The sequence below is a fragment of the Neltuma alba genome, unplaced genomic scaffold (assembly GCF_004799145.2).
Source record: "Neltuma alba isolate B1F8T4 unplaced genomic scaffold, ASM479914v2 tig00013682_pilon, whole genome shotgun sequence".
Lineage (NCBI taxonomy): Eukaryota > Viridiplantae > Streptophyta > Magnoliopsida > Fabales > Fabaceae > Neltuma > Neltuma alba.
Genome location: NW_021637848.1, coordinates 21,321 through 30,793, shown reverse-complemented (window position 1 = coordinate 30,793; position 9,473 = coordinate 21,321). Strand labels below are relative to the sequence as shown.

Here is a 9,473-nt window from a genome sequence, read left to right as displayed (position 1 = left end):
TTTAAAATTGCGCTGCAAAAAGATAAAATGTAATTAAGAAGGGGTGCTCAAAAAAGATAAAAAAAAAATAGAATGAATATTAATTTTGTACACTGACGAATGCAACATGTGCTGGCTCTCAGCCTTTTCTGCAACAAATTCGCAACCATGCTGCGAAAGGCTTGACCTTGAAGTCACCCCCGGATTTACCAATTTGGAACTCCTATTTATAGAACGTGCTCCTCCGTTTTGTGTTGGAATTCTATCTTCAACAAAACTTTGATTCCGAATAAAAAAAGAAACCGGCTTTCACAAATCCAACAACGGGGGCTCCATTCTCTCTGCTTTTTCTTCTTTTTTTGGTGATGGGAGCTCCATTCTCTCTTTCACACGAAACAAAATAAGCTTTGATATCTGATAAAAATATATGTGCAACTTTATGCCAGCACTAACTACTGAGTGAGTCGATCTGGGTCGATCCAACTGTGACTTTAAATCTAGCGTGGCGAATGATTATTTTCAGCAGCATTTAGAATTCCAAAGGGTATTGAATGTCATTCATGTGTTCCCCTTCTCCCAAGGAACTATGTGGTCCTTGGCAGGCCAAAGCAAGAGTCCAAGACCTTACGGGAACATTTCAGGATATATTAACCATATTTATCATTCCACTTGGGGTCCATCCCTTGCAGAATACTCACAACGACACAGTTCAGTGAACCCCAATGGAGCTATGCTTGATGTTTCTGACTCCATCACCGCTTGGGACGCTTGCTGCTATATATGCCAGAATTAAGGAACAGGGTTGATATCATCAACCATATATGGGATCATGTTTCGTTTTTTTAATGTTTATGGTTAGTTTCATAATAATGAGATGAAGAAAGTCGGAAGGAAGCGGTAAATGCAAAAAATGATGATGGAGGCATGCATAAAGGGCTGGGGTAAACAAATGATGCGTGATGATGAGGGAATAGACAAATGTCGAATTATTATAGCCACTGGATGTCGGGGTTTCCCAACGCCACATTGGAACACCACTTATATATTCTCTGTAAAGTCCATCATAACTTCGATTCCAGGGAATTACTAGTGCCATCCAAACTGTTTGTTTCCTCTCACAGTCAAATCCCCAAAAAGCTCTCAGAGTTTATGATAATAAGTGTATGGTCATTTAATTACGACAATTAAAGAGTTTGCGAGGGCTGATGAGAAAGAAAAGACTGGCCAGTAACGTAATTGTCATTCACAAGATCAGACAGTGAGTGCAGCTGTGATGCGTATAGCTTCTTTATCACTTTATTCATTTAATGGAATCCATGCTTTGTTTCTTTTCTGTCGCAGCATTACCCTCTTTTCTCGCTTGCAGGAAGGAAAAAAAGGGAATTCAGATGCTTATCCTCGAATAACTTTGACGAGAGCTGTGGCACAATCAGTGGGTGGCCAAAAAAGATTCAATTTTTATACATAATACTATCATTAAGTGGAAAAGAAAAAACAGATAAAGGATGCCCTCTTGGCTAAGTCACCACCCATCGGGTGACTGGTGACGATTCATCAGCGTTTGTTCACTCCCAACATGGAGGCTTCTCCTAGGTCAAGCTTAAGTACCAAGTTGCCATGCACTCATAAATGAGGAGCTGTTGAGTTGATGACACAGACGAGTTGCCATATCAAACTGCATATATTTCAGTTTTCTGTTCACAAGTTGATGTTGAAAAGCAGAAAAGATAAAAAGGAAAAATAATATATCTAGAGACACACACATACACAAGGTGGCGATAAGATTTTGGAGGTAGCGGTGATAATTGAAAAGACACAGAAGCGTGGGGGTGCTTTGGAGGGATGTTGAGGAAATATGGAAGGACGTGAATGGAAGGCAAACTCACGTGAGGTGTCTAAGGAGACTAATATGCTTTCCTGAGTTGCCTCCGTCCAGCGAAACATCTCTGTCACTTAACCAACTATTTTCCTTTACAGCCACATTAGTGTCCCCTCCTCATAATGTCTTCTTATTTATTGCACTCGTCTCCACTACTCTAATTATATATATATATATATATATATATATATATCCACCCTCATTTTTCCTTTTCTTTATTTTTAAGTATTTCTGCGCCATTATTATGATCAGCTTTTGTAGGAGTAGGACCGATCTATCCTATGTTTTACTCCTTTCATTTCCCTTTATGGGCCTTTTGTTTTTGTCAGACTAATCCATTTGCATCTCTTTCTAAAAATCCGAGGTAAAATTAATTAATTTTTAATCTTAAAATTACAAATAATATTAATCAACACAATTAATTAAGTTTACATTAAAAAAAGTTCTTTTTGCCAAGCATATGTATTTTTCTATTGGAGGCAATCATATTCAAGACCTTGTCAGGCACTAAATGTATTCATCTTTCCCAGTGGAGATTTAAATCATAGTTCATAATGTTATGAAAAACTAGTTCTTTCTACTAGTTCTGAGTCCAAAAAAAAAAACCCAGTTCCCGTTAGTTATTAAAAAAAGTTCTATCCCACTTTACGAGAATGATTAGTGATTGGACCTAATAAATAGAGGGGTTGTTTGGGTAAGAATAAAACCATAGTTTCAGAAGTACTTTTAAGGTATGCAAAATAAATATGTAAAAAAGTTTATCTCGATTTGTGAAAATATGCTTTTGAAAAGTATTTCTGAGGTTACCCAACCACCCCCCATGCCCATGATTTGGTTTCAAAAGCCCAATCCTTCGTCACAGGCGTACTTTCAATTGTTACCCAAGGCTGTGTTGCAATTTGAATGGGCCTTTCAGTTGTTGTTGAATAATGGGCCTCATTGGTTAAGAGTGGCACATAAGTTTAGACCCAAAAGAAAAAAAGCTGATTTGTGACATGCATATCTTCAACCCATCACAATGTTGGGCCTGACAGAACTGGAGGTCCAAAAAAATTATAACTGATTATCACTTATTGACTGAAATATTAGAGTATTTCCCATTTATTTCATCTATATTGATTTTTCACTGTTTAACGGCATTTCTCAACACATGTACAAAAACGATTAAACTACAGAGGTTTTTAAATTCTGAGTTATTAAATATTCGATTAAAAGATGCGTTTTCGGTGCATACGTGTCGGTGTTCAACATCTGCAATCCAGAATACTCGCACGCTTCCTTGGTGAAAGAAGCAAAAGATCTCTAACAGGGCCTTTCCCTTTCAACCTACCTATTCGTAAAAAGAAGACGATGGATGGATATATTTATTTATCTAGTTATGGTAGGGATGAATGAGGCGCCAATAGAGCAAGGGCATGTGAAATAAAAACGACACTTTGTTGAGGGGGTTGCAGGGTGAAAGGGAAGCTTCAAAATTAATTTCAACGGAGGCTTCTGATAATGACTGACGAACACGTTTAATAAATCAACTTAAAATATCAGAAACTTGCGTGAAATGGATCACACAGCAGATCCATTATAGTATTCCATGACGAATCTTCTCTAGATTTGAGGCCACTCTCATGAGAGAGACCCTTATCATGCACCCCGTACACGACAACCATACACCCTTTTACTATAAGACTAAAGTCTTTTCATACGATTTTCCTGCTTTGCATATCTGGACAATCACGCGCCCCCCACACGCACTCTCTCTCTCTCTCTCTCTCTCTGTTCTTTTTTTATCCAAATATGAATTTACAATCATGTTATATATGTAACTCACTGTCAAGTTGGGTTTTTGGTATGATGATGAAGTTGATAACTTAATATATTCAAATTATTCGCTCTTGTTGTCACTTTTGTCTCTGCATTATAGCAGAATCTTATTGGACATCTAGCAGTTAACAACTCTTGAATTCTTTTTCTAGAAAATTAATGTCACAAATCACAACTCAAGCCAATGGACAGGGATTATTTTGGACGAATTCTGAATCATTTCTGTGAAATTTTGGTCTCAACTTGCTCGCATCCATGTTCTTTTACTTGGATCAAAAGGACGGAGACCTTGACTTTGTACTTGTGTGATCACATGTATATATGATCAAAACTTCATGGATTAACGATCAAACACTATGAATTCAAATCGTGAGGGAGTTTAGCCGCTGTGATGTTGTGACAAATCAACATTTACAAGGAATCTGGCCACCGAAACTTGTAATCAGATTCACAGATAATTAACAACGAAGACACAAAAGAAAACTCCGCGAAAAACTTGAAATATAAACAAAGCAATAATGCTCCTTACAGAGATCTAGAGGAGATGAATATGCCACAAATCAGGTTGATTAACAGAAACAGAACTTTGATCCTACCGAGAAAAAAATTTACAATATATAATTATTCCGGGCGCTGGGAAAAGAAATTTGACAAAATGATTTACCCTATTGATCATACAGGCCATCCAGGATTCCGAAACTAATCAACGACTCTATGCGCCTAAAGCTTGAGAGACAAATCAAGGTGCTTCATTTCTTCCGGATTTGTCTTCAAACAATGAGTCCCACTCACCAAATACCCACTGATCTCTTCATTTTCTGCAGAACCCATCTTGGTCTTCATCATTTCAAACCTCCCCACACTGCCTCTCGAAGCTAATCCCGACGTCGTTTTATGAAAATTCACCATCTCTAGTTTCCCTATCCCAGGCTGTTGTGACCAAGCCCTATGAACATTATTAGATGGCTTGTGGATCAAGGAGTGAGCCTGAATCCCCAGAGGCCTATTATTGCAGGCAGCACCATATAGAGGCAGAGACGCCATGCTCGCATACCCATAATTATGCAGAAAGGGATGCCCATAAGCTGCTGCTGAAGCCAGTATTTGCGTTCCGAGTCTCTGTCCTCTTTTCGCGATTGATCTCTCCCTTTTGTGCGCATTTTGATGTCCCCCAAGCGCTTGTGAACTGTAGAACTTTCTCTGGCAGTAATTACATGAGAAAAATCGTGGTTCTGCTTCTGAACCGGCACCGGCACCGGCACCGGCACCATCAGCACAACTTTCTGATGATGTTTTTGATGAAGTCTGATCCAAGCAAGTGATGAGATTGAGTTCAGGGCTGTTCTCAAGACCAGAATTATGACCAGAAGCATTAAGATCAAATAAAGTTTGTGTCTTGACCTTGTCTTCTTGGCAGTTTTCGTCTTCATCTTCAACAAGTTGATGCAGGCATACGTCGTTCCTCAGTTCTTCCATCTCGGAGTACTTTTCCTGGTCCTCTTGTTTGCAAGGATAACAAATACTGCTTGGGGGTTCTTGACACCGTAAAATGAGGTAAAAAAAAAAAAGCTTATATACTGGTGGGATATATGGAAGCCCACGTATTTTATATTTGTTACACTTTTGACTTTCATGGAAAGTTGGAAACCCCCAGTACATTCACCTGTGCGTTTTGCGGTATAAAATATTTTATTTCTTTGCAATCGTTTTTGTATCTGAGGCCCACCTAATATATGACAATTTCCATTGTAAGCGCGTGGAAGAAAATATAACTCATTACCATTGATCTACTACTTTTTCTCCTAAGTGAGAAAGACTTTGAAATTGAACCCCTAATCGACATCAGCAATATACTGAAGCAGAAATATGCTGTCTGTGCGAATTGTTCATACGAAGTCATACGCATGGCAGAAAAACATTGTGGGAAACGTGGTGAGTCAGCTTGAGTTGGAAAGCAAGTAGTGACATATAGCTGAGCATTGAAAGAAGTTTAGCAGTGAGATGTGGCATCATATGGGAAAGGAGGCAAAGCCCAACACTGTCATGTTCACCGAACAACTTTCCTATGTACTTGAAACTCCATATCCCTGGACAATGTGTCCCATGTTGTTGTAACACTGTCCCTTTTGATTTGCATATCTCTACTTTCAGACGAACTTGCTTTTTTCTGCTTTCCACTTTAACTTGTCTTCCTGTGGCTTCCTAGAAACTGCTACTGATATTCTGGGGAACAATATAATTATATTTTCGATATCTAGCTACAGCATGAGGCCTTCCACAAAACTAATTAACTTCTGCAATTTTCTAGCGACCTGCTTAGCTTCCAGGTAAGTATATATCCTTATATCTTAATTAATGGGATCTTTAATTTAATTTAACAAGAGCGCCTTTCTGTGGAGGAATAATAAGCTTGAGACTTTGTAAATGTTTAAACTAATCGATCAAGTCATGGTTTCCAGCGATGTGTATCGAATCTTGAATGGTGTGAGGGGCAGGTGATACATAAAATTATGTTTAAAAGTGAAGACAAAATTAATGGCCGACAAGTAAAAGGGGAAGCTGATGTGGAGTGGCTGTAATGCCCTTAACAGTGGCATCCCAAGGGTAAGTAAACTTCAGAAGAGAGTGTTTTTTGCGTACTGTGATGTGTAATAATTGTTACCACAGTGACAAGTCATTAGTTGGATAATTATTCTATTATTAATATAAAGGAATTGAAAGAGGGATTGGGCAAACACAGAGGAGGAAGATGATGATAATACATCCGAGAGAAAGGTAACGTTGTATACCAAGTCTAGTCAGTACAAAGAACCAAATCTCAAAAGGAGATCTCTCTGTCTGTGCACATTCGAAAGCAACCTGAAAAAGAGATCCACAAAGTTAAGATCCATGACCTTCCTTTTTCTCCTTAACCATATCTTAAGGGCATCAAAGTACTCGAAAGAAGATCAATCCATCCATCTCTTCCTTTTCCTAACACCCAAGCCAATCAGTGCAGTGTACCCACCACTCCATCGTGTTCTATCGTTCAGACCTCTTTTCAATCTCCTCTCTCTCTCACTGCTATGACACATGCACAAGATTATGCCGAGTGAATAAATGGCTTGTTGGGTTAGCTAGCTAGATGGTCAAGTACGTACTTGAGTCTTTTATTAGATAACCCTACGGCCACATTCGTGTTCATTTTGTCAACATCTTCTGCTTTACTGCTTACTTTGTTTTTGTGCATCTTCCTGGTCGTCGTTGTCGTCGTCATCATCCACTGTCTTCTTAACTCCTTTATCTGCAGAAATTCCTTCCTCTCTCCCTTTCCTTATTCACAAACCTTCATAAAGTCGTTTTTTCCCCCCACCCCTTCTTTATCAATTATTGTTTGTGTTCTCACGAAACGTCGACATGCATACGATGGAACTTTTCTCTTGGCAACTACCAGTTAATGTAAGTGGCGTCGTTTTCACACACAGCCTTGTGCTATTGAAATTGATGCACCGTCTCCTACTGGCTTCGCCAATTATACGAAACAAAGTCATCAGACGCATTTTTGCCTTGCACAGTTTTTCTTAAAGCGTGGCAAAAAAACAAAACAGAATCTATTTCAAAAGATCAAGCAATGCTCCAACGTCTCACAATATAACTTGTCGCCTGGTTGTATATATGTAGAAAATGAATTCCATTTTTATATATAATATTTATTGTACTTTTTGTTATTATTATAACTTGATCTTGGCCACTGCAGTTTTGCTCGGGAGGCAGTGTTTTATTTTTTATAAGAATACTCCAATGTTCAGAACTTCAGATGTAATATAAAAATTCGAATAAATTATAAATAATATAACTTAGTTTTTCATGTTATAACAGTACCTATTCATGCATATTAGATAATTGATATTGATCGAGTGAATGAAATGTAGAGTGACGGGCAATTTGATCGCAATCAAATTAAAGCTCGGGTCATATGAGACACTCATGATTCATGAACAGCAAAATGATGAGCTGATATTTTTGTTGTCATATATTTTTGAATAGAATTCATTGCCCCACAATTGACGATCCTTTTTTTTTTTTAAGCTTAATTTCTTCTCTCTCCCGAGGAAAAAAAAAACTTCACTGGTGATGAAGAGAGCTAACGAAACAAGTACAAATTGGAAGCTCACTAGAAATGACCACTGACTTCTACACTTCCCCACCTCCACATGCATCCAAGGACAGTTCCGGATAACCCTACTGTCATTTGCCAACTTGTCTGCTCTTACCTTTTTTTTTTTTTTTTTTGCTTGAACTTGTCTGCTCTTACTTATTTTGGAAGGGTCCTGAATTTATTTTTTGGGCCTATGCTCTTAATGGACACTTCCTGGATTTGAAGGCCCAATTTAGCCACAGACAGAGAGGTTGGTGAAAGCGGTAATATTGCAGTTGACTGGACTATAAGACTTTCATTTAGTGGTGTTCTTTGGGCCGAAGGTTTAGTGATTGGGCTTTTTGCATAACATTAATATAGCCCAAAATGAAAGAGAGGCCCAAATGTCGCTTCTCATCGCTTCATTGTTCTTTTAACGACATCTCACTCTTATTGCAAAAGGACGGCATCTCACTCGGAATCCAAGCCCCCCATCGTCATCCCTTCCGGCCATCCGCATCTAATTCCAGGTTTGAATTCCGAGACTACCTGTTTTATTTCACCGTAAACCAGGTTACGTTTGTTTGATCAGAAACATATTGGAATTGTATAATTATATATGCGTCTTCCTTAAAAAAAAAAAAAAAAAGGTTAATCGGGTGCGGGTAGAGTAATGACTTTCTCTGATGCAGTATATGGTAAAATCATACGCGCGTGTTGGCTTCAATTAAATGATCCATGGGTATGGAGTCTAATAATTAATGCTGCTGCAGAAGCATCCTCTTCACTGCTAAATCATCTGCTCAGCTGAACTACGAATCATGAGTCTTGATCATGACTTTCCCAGTGCGGAAAATAACAGGACCTCTTATCTAATCATGCACATGCACCCACGTTTGCCGCCAAACCAAGCCCAACCATCTCAAGTGGTTCTTTCCGCCCTGGGAAATCAGATTATCGGTACATTTCCCAAATAGCTGACTCTTTAACTTGTGTACTAAGCGTCATCTTCTTGCTCTTATGTTTGCACAACTGGCTTTCTGAACATCGCAACGAAGCCCCCACCCACGACATCTCAACTTTTAACTCCACTAGGCGACGTTTTTTCCCGTACATCTTTATTCATTATTTAGCTTTTCTTTCAAAATATTATCCTCACTCTCATTGCCAAAAATAAATACTACCATCACATGACTAAATTTTCATTTTCTTCACTCACTGAAACATAGCATGGACTACGAGATACAGTGGCAAATCTCTCCTTAGATACTAAAACCATTACAGTGCCCCAAACCAAATTGCACTTGTCTCTGTGACATAACTTGCTAGTTTCATGACCTATATACATAAATAATTAAAAGAAAGAAATGAAACAAGAATTCTGGTGATCTAAGATGACGACAGTTTATTACTCAAACTCGTTAAGAGTAGCAATACAGAATACTGAATGAATCCCAATATTTTTGTCAAGGTAGTTGGCTAAAGGTCAACTAATAAATGGAATGATGGAATCATATACCATAGCAGTCAATCGAAACAGGGACACAACACCTCTCAGAAATTTCCTATCACATGTATTGCCGCGGAAAGCACATAGATGCCTCTATATATCTCTATCTATCAATGTTTATATTCACAAGAAACCCAAAAGCCAGGACCGAAGGGATAAAGTGGTGATTA

The 9,473-nt window shown here is 38.4% G+C and overlaps 1 protein-coding gene across 1 annotated transcript; it reads right to left on the bottom strand.

Annotated features, from left to right (window-relative positions):
- Positions 1 to 4,142: 4,142 nt before the first annotated feature.
- Positions 4,143 to 5,220, bottom strand: LOC114738776 (zinc finger protein 1). The gene has a single exon (XM_028926846.1). It carries the CDS (start codon positions 5,150 to 5,152, stop codon positions 4,397 to 4,399), a length of 756 nt encoding a protein of 251 aa, XP_028782679.1. The 5' UTR covers positions 5,153 to 5,220; the 3' UTR covers positions 4,143 to 4,396.
- Positions 5,221 to 9,473: the final 4,253 nt, after the last annotated feature.

Excerpts from the sequence above, each read along its gene's own strand:
- LOC114738776 (XM_028926846.1), bottom strand. The coding sequence starts at position 5,152 with ATGGAAGAACTGAGGAACGACGTATGCCTGCATCAACTTGTTGAAGAT.